Source organism: Phalacrocorax carbo, chromosome 13 (genome assembly GCF_963921805.1).
Source record: "Phalacrocorax carbo chromosome 13, bPhaCar2.1, whole genome shotgun sequence".
In the NCBI taxonomy this organism is placed as follows: domain Eukaryota; kingdom Metazoa; phylum Chordata; class Aves; order Suliformes; family Phalacrocoracidae; genus Phalacrocorax; species Phalacrocorax carbo.
In genome coordinates, this window is record NC_087525.1 from 13,387,337 (window position 1) to 13,407,126 (window position 19,790).

Genomic DNA, 19,790 nt, shown 5'->3' on the forward strand with positions numbered 1-19,790 from the left:
AAGCTTCTCAAAATCCTTAAGTTTCTTAATTTGTGATAGACATGGACTGGCAGAATTTATCCACCGAAAGCCCCAGTACTCCCTCCGCGCTGAGTTCACCGGCTGGTCTGAAGTGAGCAGAGGGTTTGATGTTATTCCTGCAGTGCTATGAGATTATCCTGACAATAATACAGGCTCCTCCTGTTAAAGAAGGGAACTCAATTCATGACCTTGTTGTACTTCCTTGTGCATGGCTAATTACTGCATTACCTTAGAGATTTTTAAACCGTTTCAGATCCTCCCCAACTCCCCAGCTGGTATTCTAGGAGTTAAGGTGTTCCCTGCTACAGCTCTCTGGCATTTACGTTTACAAGGACTCTGCCAGTCAGCTTCAAACCCCACATTTTTCCATTGTCTCTCACAGCACACCGCTAATGTTAAAACTAAGTTCATTAATGCATTTAATCTTTATTACAGCTGATCACAAGGATGCCACCATTGTGCAGAAACAAAGTTATCAAAGAAAAAACACCTGAAAAACTATTATCCTTCTAGACTTTGAAAACTTCACTTGATATTGAAACAGGTAAATCAACATTAATTCAATCTCAAGTAGAGCACTCTGTTCCATTAAAATTTCATTCATTTGCTGCTGATACAAAATGAACTACCAAAGACATTGATAAAAAAGCTTTACAAAGGGATATGGCAAGTGATCATCAATTACTAAAGTGTAACTTGAATTTTAGCACCATGGGCAGGTACAGAGACAGTATTACAAACAGAATATTAGCCAGCAGGCAGGTTTCTCCTTGGTTGTTGTGAATTTTCTTCATTATTAATAGGTCGGGGGGAAGAGGAGAGGGAAAAAAAAAAGCTCTGATGCCTCTTAATTTATCTGCAGACTGTGGCCCAAAGTAAAAGCATCCAAGCCTTTTCAAATCACCTTGACTGTCTCCTTGGCAAAGAGAATATTTTTAGTCCATTGGATTTTGAACAACTTCCTAGAACAGATGGGTTAGCACTTCACAACTGTATGTGCTGTGCTATAGAAGAGAATGAATAAAAAATGACCTGGCTGTGAAATCCTTATTCCCAACTTACTTCTCATTGACTTCAACAAATTGTCTAAATGCCTACTCACCAACAGGAAAAAGATGTCTGCAACGGTTTCACAAAGCCTCCTTTTTTCCTTTGCAAACAGACTCTTATCTAGGGTGGGGAAGGAGAAGTATTTTTTTTCCTATCAAGGAAATATTTCAAGGTTTCAAAGTTTTCACACTCTCTTCTGACCCCACGTCTCCTCAAATAACCAGTGATCTTTGTCAGAGGAGCTGACACCACACTGACCTGGACCTCTGGATGAAGTCAACATTTCTAGTTCAGTTTAAGGTGAACAACTGGAGCCCAACTTATTCAGTTTTTGCTGCATGACAGTGGCTATTCTGTTGGATGTTTTGCATTTGCACGCAACTGGTTCATTGCAAATGTTTCTATTTGGTATTTGAACTTGTAATCAGAATTCTGTATTTCTTAATCAGAGACCTTCATCCAGGAGGAGGTTCCTGTTGTGATTAGTCACAATGACAACTTGGAAAATTAAATCCTTTTTTCTGCAAAAGTTCATATATAGGCTTAGTCTTTTACATAACCATAGGGCTGGCAGAATGAGCCCTTTTCAGAGAAACTAGAATAGTAGACTTAATTTCCATTATGTTATTTATTATTCCATTTAAATTAATTATTTTTCAGTGCTGACACTTTTTAGTAGTGTATAAATGGAAATCATACTGTAACGATCCAAGCATGTAACACAAAATATTCAAAATTGCATACAATATACCTCAGTTCTTTTTTTTTTTTCTGAACTCACCTACTGTGCTAGCTTGATTTTTTTCTGGAGAAAACATTATATGGGGTCTTATTTCAACTTTCATAAATCTATTTCAGTTGTCAAATCAGATATTTAATGTGCCTGACATTTTGAATAACTGTTCCCTGGGTATTTCCATTCTCCCTTAAAAGGAAAGAGCATTAAGGGAGAGAAGGGATACCTGATGAAATGTCAAAAACATTGAATATCTGTATTGACTTTGGAGCCTAAAGCAGCACATTTTCTTTTAGGGCTGAATACAGAATTGATTTTTTATGCGTATTAAATTTGTGCATACTTTTCATATTTTCTGCAATTAAAAATGTCTTTAGATATTTTTAATCTTTTTTACTCTAAAAAAATTTTAAACAATTTCATGATGCTTTGCATTTTGAAAACAGACCTTTTGTCCTTTAAAAAGTGTCAATGGAAGATCTTAGAATAGCTGAGTTTCTTTCTGGGGGAAGTGAAAAGTGATTTTGATGGGCAGTCCTTATAAATAATTCTCATATTTATCAACTAAGGATTGCCACATCAACTCCAGTGGATATTGTGGGGCTCAGTACTGGAGTTGGGTGAATATTTTTATCCCACAGAACTGTCTGCTCAAATGCACAGCTCTTTACTGATTTGTTATTAAAAAAATATAGATAGGTTCCAATGTAGCTCATCGTATACTGAAATTCAAAATGAATGAATCAGCGTGCTGTGAGTATAGCACATAAAAGGTGACAAAATACTGTCTAGCAGTCAGACCAGAACTGTATGCATTTAGTCATTGCTCTTAGAAATTTTAATTTTTTTCTAGGATTCCCTGCGAGAAAATGTTCATGGCAAATATGACAATGAAACATATACCTTAATACATCTTCCATAAAGCTGGATTTGAATTACTTACTAAAAACGTATTTCTCATTAGCATCGGGCTATCACAAGCAAGACAAGTTTGAGAACCAAGAACAAATATAAGTGCGATGGGCTATCTTACTAATTGGAGAGCAGTGATCAGTGTACAACTCTGAAATTATTTGCTGTAATATTTAAGACCATTATTAAGCTTCAACTCCTCGATGAGAAGACATTTTCTTGTTTACAACACTGACAGGAGAGGAGTGTAACCGGTGATACCTTTATTCTTGGTTGACTTTTTAAGTGCTATAAAAATTACACTGAGAAGTTCATTATGCTTTATGTGGTTAGCAGTGTTTAGCTTCTACATTCTCATATCCTGATAATAATGCATAATACATTTTAAAATCCTCTGCCCCAAATATCATACAATAATGCATATGAATTCTTGTCTAAGACAAGTATTTCTGATGGTCCTTTCAGGCAATCGATGTTCTATGGATTTGTGGAATAGGAATTGCATTAAGACTGGCCATGTCTTCCCATGCATTGACCATTAATGACAATCATATGATTAAAAGAAATAATTTCTACAAAACAAGATTTTGAAATCACTCTCAGCTCTATACACCGACATACAAAATACGTCCTTACCATCTTCTTGATGTACGCTACTTCTGTACCATTCCTGGGGCACTGCAATGTTACTTATTCAACTCCATTTGGGCCCTTTTCACACCCAGTATGAACAGCTTCCTGTTGCTGTTGTGTAAGGGAAAAGCAGTGACGGTAGGTCTCAGCCTGGATCCTCTGATAAGCAGGAAAAACACTCCATCTCAGTAAATACTTAATTCAAGACTTTGCCTGCTGTTACATGTAAAATTACATGCAATAAGACAGTCCTACCTCCTTTCTTCTCTCCCACATACAGTTCTCATTAAAACTGAGAACAGAGGAGAAATGGCAGCTAAGCGTTAAAGAAGACATTAAAATGCTAAGTGTTTTCTTTGCACATAGATCAAATGAGCACAATTGGGACCAAACTAAATGTCCAATCCCGTTTGAAGTTATTTCTCCTCCGTAAGAGAAATCACTTACTGATGTTTAATAAAGGTAACATAAAATGATGTTTCCTTCATTTAAAACTACTGGAAGAAATTCCAAGAGAGAAGAAACCAAACTCATTGAAGGCTCCAGCCTGGTATAAAATATGCATTAGCTATGGGTCATAATGTAAATATACAAGCTACAGGACTAATTGCTAGCAGTAAACAAATATTTGAAAAGAATGTTTCACACAGCACTTGCATGGCAAGGAATTAGCTATAAAAATAAATTACGGGTCATTATCATCAGACAGTATGTATCCAGAAGATTCATTTCAGGAAACACAAATCAAACATCTGGTCAAGCGCAAACACCTGTTCTGCAATTGATAGCCCAGCCAGGGATACATTGTTACTTCACAGAGGTCACTAGCCCTGTCGTCTTAGGAAAGGAAAAAAGGAATCTTAAAGCAAAGGCATAATAAAACAGAAAAGAAAGTCAGTCCTTGAAAATCATGGAAAAATCAACTCCAACCTGTAAATCATGCAAACAAATACATTCATACAAAGGAAGAGAAAAATTTCTCCCACAGTGAACTATCACATTTCACCTGAGATCAGGTTTGTGTTGTGGCATTATGTAAAGAGAAGAATTTTGACTGCAGTGAAACATGGTGTAACTCCATTAATAGTGTAAATTCAGGTCTGTGGGGACTCAGGAAGAATGATCAGAAGTGGATCCCTAGTTTGTACAAAACTGAATTGTTTTACTGTAATCAGTGTATTAGGATCATAGACCGATAGAATGGTTTGGGTTGGAAGGGACCGTTAGAGGCCATCTAGTCCAACCCCCCTGCAGTGAGCAGGGACATCTTCAGCTAGATCAGGTTGCTCAGAGCCCCGACCAACCTGACCTTTAATGTTCACAGGGATGGGCATCTCCCACCTCCCTGGGCAACCTGGGCCAGGGTTTCACCACCCTCACAGTAAAAATTTTTTTCCTTATATCCAGTTCAAATCTACCCTCCTTTTAATTTTAGTTTAAAACCATAACCCCTTGTCCTGTCACAACAGGCCTTGCTAAAGAGGTTGCCCCCATCTTTCCTATAGTACTGTAAGGCTGCAATAAGGTCTCCCCACAGACCTCTCTTCTCCAGGCTGAACAACCCCAACTCTCTCAGCATTTCTTCACAGGAGAGGTGCTCCAGCCCTCAGAGCATTTTTGTGGCCTCCTCTGGCTCATCTCAGCAAAGAAATTAGTTTTATTAGTTTGATTCAAAGTCATTGAAACATAGTGGAAATTGTTACTCCGAATCTAGTCTTTGGAAACAGTTTCTACTCACTAACTCTGAAAATAATCTCTGTTATAACTAAGAATTTTAGGTACCTCTTTCTTGAGACAGGAGCTATCTTCTTTTGCTCAGCACTTGTTCAGCACAATAGGGATTTAGTACTTAATAGCTGACCTGGATTGTTCTTTTATAAAACTAATATATAAATATTCATACTACATAATTATTCCATTACAGTATTTATAAGAGGTAATACACTGGCATCTACATTCTCTGAATAGCTTTGAAAATCTCATCCATGACCGCTGTCAATTTCTGTGCTTGTTTTTTTTTTTATTTTCTTTTAGAGAAGAGAGCAGTATTACACATAGAATACACACAGAATCGTATAGGTTGCTTACTTCCCTCAAGCAGATCAACACTTCTGCACAACTTGGTGTCATCTGTGAACTTACTGAGCGTGCCCTCGATCCCAGATTAGCAGACGGCGGTAGACTGAAGTCCTCCACAGTGACAAGGACTAGCAATTGTGAGGCTTCTCCCATCTGCTTGTAGAGTAATTCATCTGTCTCTTCATTCTTGTTGGGTGGTCTGTAACAGACACCCACCACAATATCTGCCTTGTTGGCCTTCCTCCTGATTCTTACCCATAAACACTCAACCCTATTGTCACCATCATTAAGCTCTAGACCATCCAAACACTCCCTAACGTACAGGGCTACTGCACCGCCTCTCCTGCCTTGCCTATCCCTTCTGAAGAGCTTATAGCCATCCATTGCAGCACTCCAGTTGTGCTAGTCATCCCACCATGTTTCCGTGATGGCAACTATATCACAGTTTTCCTGCTGTACAAAGGCTTCCAGCTCCTCCTGTTTGTTGTCCATACTGTGTACATTTGTGTATCAGCAGCAGCAGCTGGGCCATCATCCATGTCACCTTCTTAGAGGAACACCCCATCACTCCTTTGAGGTGTTTCACTGGTGTTCCCCTCTTGGCCTCTATTACCTCAGCAGCCCCTAGCTCATCTCCATACAACTTCAACTGTGCTCCAGTGAACCCTACGCATCTCAGATACAGCCTGAGTGCCCTCGCTAGCACCCCATCCCTCTAACCGTGGCATGTCATCCCTCAGCTTGTCTCAGGCAAGCCTGATATTAACACCCTCCCCCTTCAAGCCTAGTTTAAAGCTCTGTCAATAAGCCCTGCAAACTCATGAGCAAAGACCCTGTTTCCCCTTCGAGAAAGGTGAATCCCTTCAGATGCCAACAAGCCTGGTGCTGCGTAGCCCATCCCGTTATCTAAAAAAAAAACCAAAATTGTGGCGATGACACCAGCCACAGGGACATGTGTTAATAGACTGGGTGCATCTGTTCCATCCAGTGTTGCTGCCTGCAACTGGAAGGAGACAGGAGAAAATAACCTGTGCTCCAGAGTCCCTTACTAGCCAACCCAAGATGCTGAAGTCTCTTTTGATTGCCCTTGGACTATGTGTTATGGTTTCATGGAAGAGCAGGAATGGGTAATAGCCTGAGGGCTGTACCAGACTGGGAAGTTTCCTAGCAATGTCCTTAACCCAGGCCCGAGGGAGGCAGCAGACTTCCCTAAGAGGAGGGTCAGTCCAGCATATTGGACCCTCTATTCCCCTCAGAAGGGAGTCACCTACAACTATAACCCATTCTCTCTTCCTTATGGAGGCTGTTTTGATACTGGGGGTAGGCCTTTCTGACACTGGCACCGTCACTGCTATAGACGGACTGTTATCCACATCTTCCATTGACCGGTCTTCCACCTGCACAGCCTCATACCTGTTATACAGAGGCACCTGGGAAGGGGAGGTGGGCAAGGAGGGCGTTTCGCCTGCCACCCCAAGCGTAGACTTGCCAATTAAATTGGAGATGTCTGTGTACCATAACAGATGAAAACAAAATTAGAAAGAACAGATGCATCTGTGGATCCAGGAAGAAGCAAAAATAACTCCTCAAGAGCTGCTTTTTCAAAGAGATATGCAGACAAGCTTGGGACCTTATATGCCATATTTATTGCTGTGAAACAGATATGAAGAAAAGTTCAATTCATTTAAAAGTTTGTTTTCCTTATTGCTGTAGCATTTTTCCTCATGAAACAGTTACCATAATACATGTCTCGGTGTATTCCCGCTGGTCTCATTGACATAAAATATTGACAGGAAATCTTACAATGAAAATCCATAACACGTACCTCTTATGACCCAACAATAGCTACCACTGGAAAAACAGATCAGAAAGCAAGACTTGAAGGTCACTGTCTAATAGAATATTAGACATTGATCCAGACATTGAAACTGCAGCACTAAAAAAGACTTCATATACAGTGATGAAGAACTTCAGACAGTGCGAAATGTAGAGGCAGACAGCATGAAGCAGATGCAGCATTCAAGGCTGCAGCATGGACCAGCCCAGCTCTTACAGACTGAGAGTGTAAAATCTAGCTCCAATGTAGATTTAGCTCAAAGCTGAAATCTTGGAGGCCTGCAGAGTGAGAGGGAGGTAGCAGTGACCAGTCTTCCTCCCAGACCAGCAAAAGTCCAAAATGCTTTTGAAACAATGGGATAAGCGCATTTCCCCCTTTCTTATTTTTTCCATGCTCCATATTTACTCCTTCACTGCTTTCCCTTCTATTCTTCCTAGTAACTGGTTACCTTTTCATAGTCCTCTTATTTTCTGGAAGACAAGAAGCATTTGTTAGCTTAGAAAACATCTCCACGCTTGTACTTTGCCCACAGCCCTCAAGTGTATTGGCAGCAGCTGCACGTCTCTACCAAGGAAAGTTTCTGTTCCTCTTAATTTCTGTTTGCTATGATCTCCTTTTGTTTCCTTCAAAATTTATCTTCAGTTAAGTTGCATTGTATTTTATTGCTGCTGCTTCTGGTTATGTATTGTTGAGGTTTTCTTTCCTGGTAACTCTATGAATTGGCTGGCTATTTTTCATTATTTCTGTGGGGCTATAGAAAAAAAAAAGCAATTTCTTTACTTCAGAATTCTGACATTTATTAGCATAATAAAACTCCCAGATGAAGTTGGAGTTTTCCAAGTAATTTCATTTGCAGGGGAACTTACAAGGGATTTATTTTAAAGCCAGGTAAAACCTGGAATGAGAAATGGATGGAGCATAGACAGAAAAATTTAGAAAATTAAAAGTAGGAAATGTGCTCCAAAGTGAAAATAATCGTGCTGTTGTGATGTTAATTACATCACAGGAAGACACATAAGCTAAAGAGCTAACACTTCCAAACCTTCTTATTGGCTAAACAAAATGCAAACTGTTGCTGGGAAATGATTCACTAGAAATAAATAGCTGTATTATTATCAGTCTCTGAATGTGAATTCTTTATGGAACAAGTTCTTCAACATTCTGTCTATAAACATTTCCAAAATTGTGTACAATGGGTTGAGTAATCTTCTGAAAACTTTGGAAATTAAATCGCATGTCTTCTTTTCTAGCATGCCTAGCACGTTTTCCAAAGAGAAGGTGGCATTTTATGCCTTTTTTTTTTTTTTTTTTTTTAACAGGCCATAAAGGAAAACACCAGTCTGCAAACATGTCTAGGTCTCTAAATACCACCTTAATTACTCAGTACCACCTTTAGACCCTCAGTCCTACACAGCCAGCTGCTGCTCTCTGGCCTCAGAAGTAAGTCTAGGGATACCTGCGTTTTTTAACTTTAAAAGGTTGCTTTCCATTCTCCTTCAAAGCAGGGGCCTGGTTGTTCTGTGATGAAACATGGGCAGCTATGAATAACCTGAGGCCATTCTTGAGATGCCTATAGAGAAGGAGGAAGTGCACAGCTAGTTTCTCAGAGGGAAAAGCTGGTAGATACTGGGGCTCTTTGGAGGAGGTAGACTGCACTTAGTGAATGTTCTACTGGAAAAAAAGCAATGTACTGTGTGATTATTTTACAGAGTCCATATTTGAAGCACAGTGAATTACTCTGTGCTGAGCCACACATGCTGGTAGCTGGATTCAACGTCTATATACACCTGTACCAGGTGTGTTCTGATCCTGGATCACACATACCAGGCTTCTTATTTAATGGAGACTATTAGATCCTACTAGAGGCCTTCAGAATTGCAGAGCTGTATTCCACTTCAAGAATCCAGCCCCTGGTGACCTGCAGAGGACCACACTTCAACAAAATTCCAAGACCACTTGGGTATCTTGACCTTTTGTCTAACTGCCAAGTCACTTTGTTTTTCAAGGCATCACAGGCACAAAGCTAAAGAATGTCCTACCTCTGTAGGACACGTGCTGTGAAAAGCCCAGCTGTTGTCTTATCTGAGCCCTGTGCAGATAAGAACAGCTGCTCCAGCTAAAAAGCATTGCTTATTTGCTGTGTCCTGATTTGCTTTGTTATGAGGTGCTAACAGTAACTATTTAAAACCTCCTTAGCCAGTGTCCCAAGTGATTAATACGGAAACTGTCCAGCTAAGTCTCCATGGAAAGTTCATTAGAATTTTCTTTTCATGGGGCGCAAACATCGGTGGATTAAATCACACAAAGAGCGATGTTAAGAGAAGAAAATTTTCCCAAACAACAATGAAGTTTGCATGCAAAAATCTGTACTTTAATATGGGCTAACTGTAGAATTACTAGGAAAAAAATTGATGTTATTACTACCACAGGTATTTATAATTATTGTAGCACCTTAAATGTACAGTGTGCATTATAAGCTTGGACAAGGCAAAGTATAGAAGGCAACAATGAGTCAAAAGAAATGACTATTTGAGGAGAGATGGATTTAGATGAGGTTCAGGAGGGAAGTCTGCACTGGGATTTGGAAGAGAACCACAGAGACTGCCTGAAGCAGTAGCATATAGAAATACACTCAGTGTGCCTTTCCTATATGGAAAGAGATTCCCTGAAAAAAATTGACTGTGGAGATACAGTAACACATACGGATTGGTCCACTTTACATCTCAACATACATATCACATAGGAAAAAACTGCCACAGTGAGAAACCGGTTATTAAAGGCATGACTATGAGACTAAGCAAGAGGCACACAAGTACTTCTCCCGTGTCCCACTCACTCTTGAAACAAATCAGTTCTTTATAAAACTGTCACAACCGTGTTATTTGAAATGCTGCCCTGCAAAATGAATGTTTGGAGCTGAAAAGATCGGTTCTATACCCAGCAATTTCTACCTGGCCGTTCATGGGAACAGAGGAAGGAACACAGGAAGGTGACAGTATCAGTTCTGCAACTCTCCCACTCCCTTTCCTGAAATGGTTGCCTCAATGGTATCCCAGCTTACCAGTGAAACAATGCAGGACTACATCTATATTGTGTGACATCCCGGAGTGCAAGGACTACTAAGACACAAATTGCAGGACTGCAAATTATCTACTATGATGAGACTTTTTTTCCAGTAGTCCAAACACTAAGGAACTGCTCCCTAGAACTAGGCTACAGATCTATTTTCATGGGGTTTAATATGTATAACAAATGGATCCAGAACACATTGTGTGCATCTTTTTTTAAACATGAAATAGCATGATTATAATGTAATTAGTTGTACCTTTTCTATGGATAAATGTACCACCCCTACCTTCACTCACAGCTCAGCTAAGGAAGATATCTTGTCCTATAGCAAAGTAAAGCTAGGAATCTCCAGCAGGTATCTTGCACGTCAGAAAGCAGAAAACATGACAAGGCCAGTGAGAGGAGTGTTGTTTCTGCAAATCAGACTGCTTTCATTAGAATAACTAGTTTAGAATAAACTGACCACTTCCCGTACAGCAGTAAAATTCTTTCCAAGGCTGTTGGACTGCATAGAACTGTAAAGAAAATGTGAATGACCTTATTCTGTCTGTGCTCTCTATGAACTTCGTAGGCCTGAATTCAAAAGCGCGTTGGCAAGTTTCCAGCTACACCTAGCCACTTTAGCAATCACAAACTGCAAAAGGACATTTTAAGACTGCTTCTCTTGTTATCAGTGAGATTGTCAACAGAAACTGACAAACCTTGCTTTGGAAAAAAGAATCTGTTCACCCATATTGGTAGTTCATACAATACTCTATGAATATGTCCAACCCGTACTTGCTGCGTTTTGCATTTTCAATCTCAGACATTAAGGAAATCAAGATGGGAACTTAGGGTTTGGTGCAATTGGCCACAACCCCTTGAAAATTTCTGGGAATAATCCTCATTTGTAAATTGCTGGTCATTTCTCACCCTTAAAATGTTAGCCATGTGAATAATGATGATAATTCAGATGCAAAACAATTATTTTGGGCTTCTAATGAGGATGCTTTTTGGCCACAGGACCAGCGGCTTTGGAATTTTGTTAACTACTTTTCAGTGTTTACTTTTGGAGCTATCTATTACTACGGCTATGCAGAATGCATTCTTTTTGGTCCTGGATCAGTTATTCAAATAAAGAGCTGTAGTCTGGTGGATTCTTCTGCTGTCCACATGGCTCCAGTAGTAGCTCCCCACCTGAGGATGTGATGATTTCTTCCTAGAAAGATAAAACCAATTAAAATATCATTTACAGGTGTCTAAACCTGTCTTCTAAGAAAAGCAACTGATAGCAACACAGACCACCGCTCCACTGTAACTAGTAACTAATTATGAATAAACACTTGATAAAACAAGTACAGACCAGCAAAGGGATCCTATCAACTATCCATTTTCTTCATGTTTATTTTGTACTTATGCCAGTAGTAACTTGTGCTCGTCTCAAATAGTGAATTCAAACAGTTGGTGTACAACAGAGGCTGTGATTTGAACTACCAGTAACTTGCTACACTACTTAAGGAAAACAGCTACAGGTACCTATAAAGGATGTTCTCAAGGCTTAACTTAACAGACATATGCCAGTCCTACTGTGCTACTTCCATAGTCACTGGGGTGAAAGAAGCTTCCCTAGGCAGACTGAGCAGGAGCTCAATGTTGAGTGTTCACACACAACAGTAACAGCTTTCTGGCTCGTTACAGAGCAGTGAAAGATATTAACCTTGCTTGGGTAAAGACAGTCCTTACAAATAGCACCTATTCTCATTAGTTAAATACCCACATGCCAAGCCCGTCATTCCAGGAATTGATTACTGAGATGAATACAAAAAAACTTACTGGAAAAGTAGAGAACTTGGCTTTTGCACTATTCCTAGAGTAATGATAGATAATTTTTATTTTTGTAGAAGTTTAAGATTTACGGATGCACCAAAATGAGCCAGAATCCAGAATTACGTTGGCTAAAATAGCAACCCTTCATCTGAAAGTTTAGATCCAAGTTATGGATCTATATATGGGCATAACATTTTCAAAACTTATGTAGTTTCTCTTGAGATCAACCCAGTGGAAGTTTGGTGCCTGATTTCCTCAGAATACATGCAGGGTCCCAGTCATGGTTCTTTCCCAAGCACTACATCAGACTGAGAACAAGTTCAGAGAGAGTTACTACTCAAATTAAATGCTTTTGAGGTTATGAGGAAGTAAATACAAAGATTTAGCAACAATCTTGGACATGATATTGCTGCTTTCAACACAGTATCTAAATGCAAATAGTAATAAGAGAACATGCACCCTCACACCCTCTTCTGTAAGAATTTTGTTCTTCCAGTTAATGATTACTACGCCCTTGTATCTGTCAGCTGAGTTGCTTGGGTGACCTCTTCTTAATTTTTTTAAATCAAAATGAAGCAGTTTTAGATTACTAAATACAAGCAACTAAAAAAACTTGTTATGCCAGCCCTGCTCGTTTGGATTGAAAGTGCAAAAGGTCCTCAAAGTGAAGGTGATGCAGCTTTTGGGGAGGGAAGTATACTCTTGCCAAAAATAGCCCTGAGGAAGCAGCAACTTTTCCAAACAATATAGCAATAGCTGCAAGAGAATGTGTGCCCACAGTGCAACCATTTACGTAAAGATTGCGTAGCTGGTTACCAGAAGGCTTTGGGGCACTTGACAATGTACTTCACCAGAAAGGGCAGGCAGAAAAGCTTCAAAGAAAACTGTGTGAGACAGGATAAGATGCCTCCTGAAATGATTGCCAAAGAGACCAGTTTTAATATAGCTATTAAGCTAGACAGTTAAAAGAGAATTGTGTGGTGACATTAAAGGTGAACTAGTTTCTCTGATAGGCTTACTACAGGGGGAGCTATTAACTATTATCAGGGGGCACCTAAGAAAACTTTTTTTTTCTTTAAATGTCAGGAACTAAAAGCCATTCTGCTTTGACAAGTGCCCTGCTGCTGTCTGTAAATAGATGTGTTTCTAGAACAGTGATTGCCTAGGATGAGCTGTGATGAAAATATAGGAACATAGCTGGAGCAGAAGTGGCTGGAATTGGTTGTCACCATCACGGCTCCCCAGGAGCACAGGGGATACTACTTTAGCCAGAGCTCTTATGTCCAATGCCTGATAATCTGCATTTGAGGTGTCATATGTGTGCTTTTCTTTCCCTCACAAGGCCCTCGCTAGACCCTTTCCATTTGTACTGGGTCTGGCCAAGATGGAGGTAACTTTCTTTGCAGCAGTCTGTATGGTGGTGCGTTTTGAATTTGCGGCTAAAAGAGTATTGCTAACACAGTGATGTTTTGCCTATTGCTGATCAGTGCTTGCGTAGCATCAAGGCTTTCTCTTTTTTCCTGCTCAGTCCTGCTGGCAGTGAGTAGGCTGGGGATAAGCAAGGAGTTGGGAGGGGACACAGCCCAGTTGGTTGACCCAAACTGGCCAAAAGGATATTCCATACCATACAACGTCATGGTCAGCAATAAAAATTGGGGTAGAGGATGAGGCGTGGGGGGAGCATTTGGCTTCCAAGGTGGCCATTGAGAGAGAATTTCATCAAACTAGAGGAAGAGATATTTTTTGGTCAAGTGTGACGCCAACTATCCTCCCATGTGGAAATACAATGTCATATCGATCTGTGAGGGGACACCAAGGAAAACCTCATTTGTCTTAACTTTTATTTGATCTTAAAATAAAGCCACCTCTGTGTGCATGCATGCCCACAAGGTGGGAGAAAGAAGGTGAGGGAGCAGAGGCCAACCAAAATCTAATTTTCAGAACAAATTTATGATTTTTAGTGAACCTGAATGACTTTGGGATTTTCTGCCCTTGATTTTTTTGTTTGTTTGGGGACTTAGAAATCCTATTTAGGAAGTGAACATCTATGTTTTTATGAAGGATATCACAACATAATCTTTGTTCCTTCATGAAATGTAAATTCTGAGAAACTCTACTTCTTTTTGGCAAGCCAATAAAATCCAAAATAATTGACTTCTACGGCACTGCTAATAACAATTGAAATGTAAGGATTACAGATGGAAGAAATAATGTGCAGGTCTGACTGAAGAGAAGTTGCAAACTCGATGAAATAAAAGACAGATTTAAAAGAAAAGAGAAATAAGAAAAATAATCTCTGCTTAGTGTCTGTGAGACTAAGTACTGAAAAAATTAAAATCTGTGAAGAAAAGAAGGAAAGATTAATAGAGAAGAGTTTGAGACAAGAGTGAGAAAAGAATAAAAACAGAAAGGGAGCTAGAAAAGAGGGGATGAAGAGAAATTGTAAGGGCAGCTAAGAAAAAAGCAGAATTTAAAGTGATGAAGGTAGGGAAAGATGCAAGATGATGAAAACAACCTATGCTATCAGAAACAGTGCTACTGTTTAGTCACAGCCTGGCAACAAGAAACACAAGTTAGAGGCAAAGTAATTCAAACCCATCTAAAGTCAAAGACGAGTAGTAAATTACTCGTAAGATCGTTTTGGATAATAAGGAATGACCCTTAGCACATCCCTAAAAAAGAACCCCTCTGTCTTTCCTTCTTTACCACAGGGCCCCACACCGTTGCTTTTGCACATTACAGCCCTTGCATCAAAGGTCGAAAAATGCTGAAATTTCACTGAAAGACCTTTCTATGGTATTTCCAATCCAATTTTGCACAGCAAAGAGGCTCAAAAAGTATTAGCTCTGTCAGCCCTTATTAGTCCATTTTTAGCCCAGGACAGCATGTGTTACGTAAGAATCTGCTTAGAAGGGAACACAAATACATGCTGAAGCATCTGAAAGAAGGGGAAAAGCCTTCTGATTCACTGCAACAAAAGGCACAAAGTGTTACAGCTAGGCTTACTGTAGAACATATACACATATTCTTTTCCCCACTATGGTTACTTCTACTTTCCAGTGTGGTTTCAAATTACACGGTTCCTCTTTAAATTATTAATCCATTCCACTCAGCTATTGATCTCTACCTAGCAAGTGTTACCTTGTGAAAATCAATAAGATCTGTCAGTGTTGCATGTCGGTTTGGATCTACCCCCAAGAAGCTGTAGAAATCCCCCGAAGCATCAACCAGGAAGTGTTTGAACCCACTTTGCTGGCGATAAGACAATGCATAGCCCCAGATTTTCTCACTGACTCGCACCAGGAATGTTCCTTCAGATCTATTCATCAACAACTCTTCTGCCTCTTGGCGGCTGATAATACCTGGCAAGAAAAATACCTATGCTTATGCAGATAACAGGTCTGTCAGAGTAAATCAAATGCAACAAATACATAGCAGAAGTGAAATTAAAATGGCAGAACTTCTCAAGATTGAAATGTTTATAGGAGGAGTTGGAGCCATGGAAATGTTTATGGTATTCACTTCTGAAGGACAGCTATAAGAGTTCTGATGGAGTCTGGTGCAATATGCTTTTTAGTTAACTGATTAAGAACTGCTTTGTCCCATCCTTACTGCTTTTTCAGAGGAACTGCATAAACACAACTGGCCTATCAGACCAGCAAATTCTGTACAAGTGATCATTCAGTAGACTAGCACGGTTCGGCATTGCAATTTGAATTTGCAATACATTGGTGATATTTGCAATTGTACTGCAGTACTTTTGACTGTGTTGCCTTACAACTGTTTTAAAGGTCCTAAAGAAGGAACAAAAAGCACTGTGTCAGGAGAAAAAAGTATTTGTCTGCTTTTGTACGTCCATACACACACACACATCCATAGATGCGTACAGCTATATTGGAGCACAAAGAAATCAAACCCTGCAACTAACAGACCTGCTAACAGAGAGATGGGTATGTTAGATTACCTGTTCACAGGCTTGCATTTCTAGGGAACATTGTCACAGAGGAAAACAAGAAACAAAGATCTTAATCCTTTCTTTCAGGGACTTTTCAGGTTTAATATCAAAGTAATAGTCTCCTCTAGTAAAAACCTCTAGCCATGAACTAAACGGAGTACTAATACAAAGAAATAAATATTGTATTTGTTGACCAGAAGCAAGCTAGTCTTTACAATTCATAATGAACAACAAGTTATGCACCTTGCTCCAGAACAAGAGAAGACAAAATTACTCGGGGCTTCTTGCAGCACGTGACACCCATCCTGTGGTCATTTTCTCTATGAGCCAGCTTACCTCTCTGAACAAACTCAACTGGGGAACAAACTCTCTCCCCATATTATGGTCACCAAGCAGTTGTCTTATAGGAGAATTCATTCCTTTGCTGTATGACAAACTTATTTGTCATGGCAAAAGAATGATCACAAATTCACATTTGCAGCATAAGCAAGGGATAAAGTTTAACAGGAGTAGAGTTTTCAAGAGCTTTCCCATTTTGTTCTTCTGTGTTGGAAAAATCTTATTCTCTCTTTTTTCCTTCTGATCCTAGGACACAACACTGAAGTTGCTGGCCCTTCTGCTTGCAAACAGGGTATAACAGATAAACCCTATTCTGATCACACCCCACATAAAAGGTGGGATGAGAATTGTACCCAGCGCTACACCAGGTCTTACCATCCACCTAGAGAGCCTGGTTCCAATTTGCCCAGGGCCTAGAGGACAGTAAGCTCATGTCTCAATTCTCTGTGAAATACCAGATGCTTGCTTTAATCAGGAACAGATGTTGAATTAGACCATCCTGAATGTGAACATGGCACAAATGTCCATAAATAATATAAGTACATGTTCCAAAGTTACCCTCTGTGAAGCTAAACTTTCTCAAACCAATACATGTAATATTTAATGGAACTGCTTGTCATCATAGACTCAAATATGTGTCCTAGTAAGAGTTCCATGGAGTCCAAGTACTGAAAAGCCACATGGCTTTAGTGTGATAATAACCATAGCTCAGGGATTACCAATTCATACAAAGAAGGGCCTACTTGAAAGGCCAAAGTTTGGGATGCTCTAATTAAGCCCACAAGGAAAATTATGCCTCTGGGAGACATAGGAAGGGACAGGGGAGATCTGGGACCTAAAAGTGATCACTTTGTGATGTTAGGAAAGAAAAAAAACATCATCTTCTTTCAGTTTTTGTCTACTTTGAGGGAATGAATGTCTTTTACAGTTTTACTTGGTGCAATGATGAACACAAGAAGGGCTTAATCTCAGTGGGGCTCAGAGGTCCCTACTGAAATATCCTCAGTACTAAGAAGAAACATACAGATATATACTCTGCTGAATGATGTACAGTTCTCTCTTCTGGAGGATATTGCATCATCTTTGCACCAGACACACAGAACATGCAAACGTACGCATTTGTTTAGAAACAGCATAAAACTGCTCAGCCAACAGTGTCAGTTACTGCACTTTGCAAAATTAAAAACAGCTTTATTGGAAGACTTCTGAGATGAATTGTTAAAAATTCTTGAACTCTGTTCAAATGAGAAGATAGTACTAATACCAGTCCACATGATAGAGCATATTATGTGAAGCTGTATTACTAGATCCCAATACCAGGTGCCACATGCCAAGATTCTGAAGTCACACTATTTGTGTTAAGATGAATATCCAGTCTTCTCCCAAATTGCCCTAATTTAGATATACAATGAAAGGTTTTATCGGTGATTATGATGCCCACTTCCTTGACAAATCTCTGCTAGAAAGTCATGAACATGAGCCACACTAACAAGCTCAGAGCATTCAATGATACCCACAAGGATAAACAGTTCCATCACCAGCAAATACTACATTAATTCCAATAATATTTATACTGTCATTCTAGATTGAAACCACGCTGGTAACTTTTGGGATAGGAAATGGGTGCTGTTTCAACTACCCCTTCTCTAAGCAGTGTCAGAACTGTTACACAGCCCTGCTAGGGAAAGAGGTGCCTTAGACAATTTATAGCACCTATAAAAATAGAGCGTTTGTAAAAAAAAAGAGTTGTAAAAAAAGAGAGTTTGTATTATATGGTGAACATCATTCTTAGGATATTTCTAGGGTTTGAATGACCATCACTATCAGGCATATAATATGAAATTCATTTAGCATCGATTAGTTTAATGCTAAACAATCTGTGAACCTGCTGTCAACTCCCACCAGTAGAGCTAAGACACTGCAGGCTTTCACATGATGTTATCTTCATTGCCAGACCTTATTTTTGTTCTGGGCGCTTTATATCACTGAGTAGGTGAGGAATGCTACGTTGCTCACGGCCAAGTTCTTTTTTGTTTTAATTCTCTTTTCTGCTGAAGATGGTGTAATAAATTATCAGCCAGCTGCTTTCTTCCCTTTTCCTCTCCTGATTCTGTTAACAGCTCATGAGAAACCATCTCTCCCCACCACCTCCTCCCTCTCTCTGCCTCCCAGTTATCTTATTTTTCTCTGGTTCAATTCTTCAGTGGGTGGTGATTGCAGCAATGAAAGTCTCCCTCCACCCTTTAAAAAACATTATACTGTTCTCAAGACAACCAGAAAAAGAGTGGCACTGCTCACTCCTGAGACAGCTGCAGAGAGATAAACAACATCTGTGAAACCTCTACATGAACATTTAAAAATGTTTGAACTGAAGTCAAGAAACTTTGGTTTCCCAAGACTCTGGTAAGAGGTTTAGAATCACCAATGCTCTTATTTGTGCTAGTTAGGATATTAACTGGAAATATTATCTGGAAAAGAATCCACTGATGCTTTGAATGCTAATTTTCCCCTCCCTCATTCTTGCTAATCTCTTAAAAAAAAAAAAAAAAAAAGGAAGAAAAAAGGCAACATCTCCACATGGTGTAAAGCATCACTGTGTCAAAAGCAGTAATCCTTTCACAAAAGCACAACTTTGCAAATCAGACATTTAAATAAATACCTCACAATTAATCAATGTATCATTGGTATCATCATTTTAACTCATCATGTGGCCAAGTACACAATAGCATATTTGGACAGCAATTAGCTCCCCCACTGAAACTCACGTCTTCTACCTGTCATGCCAAACAATTTCCCTCAGAGTATAAACTGCTGTTGTCTATAACAAACCATAAAAAAGCAGCAGGGTTTTGACTGGGAGTGGATCAAAGGTGTAACTAACTCCTCTTGAAAGCATGGAAACCCCATCAGTTGTCTTGAGTTTTAGCCCCCTACCCCCCAAATTCATTGCATGTAACATGTTACATGCATCTACCTGTCCACTTCAAACATTCTAGTTTTGCAATTCTTATGCATATAAACATTTTGGATTCTCAGCAAGAGAATAACAATTTGGAAGACAGTTATTTCGAATCATAGGACATTCATCATCAACTGACAGGTTCCTAATTAACAGCTTCATTTTTAAATCCAGTGCCTGTAATGACAATTTGTAGATGATAGGCAAGTCTTTGCATTTTTGTTGTAATTATGTTCTTTTTACTGCCACCACTCTTCCAGAAAGGAAAAAGAACATCCTAATATTTAGAGTATATTAAGCTTACGTGGGAACTGAAGAGTCCATTATAAATTTAGTGGGCGCAGCTAAGAAATCTTGATGCTGCCTTCCAAGTTTACAGCAGCCTCAATAGCAG

At 39.4% G+C, this 19,790-nt stretch overlaps 1 protein-coding gene across 1 annotated transcript in view; it reads right to left on the minus strand.

The window, feature by feature from the left end:
• Nucleotides 1-461: 461 nt before the first annotated feature.
• SH2D4B (SH2 domain containing 4B) overlaps nt 462-19,790 on the minus strand; it is an 82,447-nt gene continuing 63,118 nt past the window's right edge. Inside the window, exons 7-8 of the mRNA XM_064464851.1 lie at nt 15,285-15,505; nt 462-11,535 (exon numbers count right to left, since the gene is read on the minus strand). Of these exons, the coding sequence (XP_064320921.1) occupies nt 11,443-11,535; nt 15,285-15,505 (314 nt within the window). The 3' untranslated portion in view covers nt 462-11,442. The remainder of the gene's footprint in view (nt 11,536-15,284; nt 15,506-19,790) is intronic.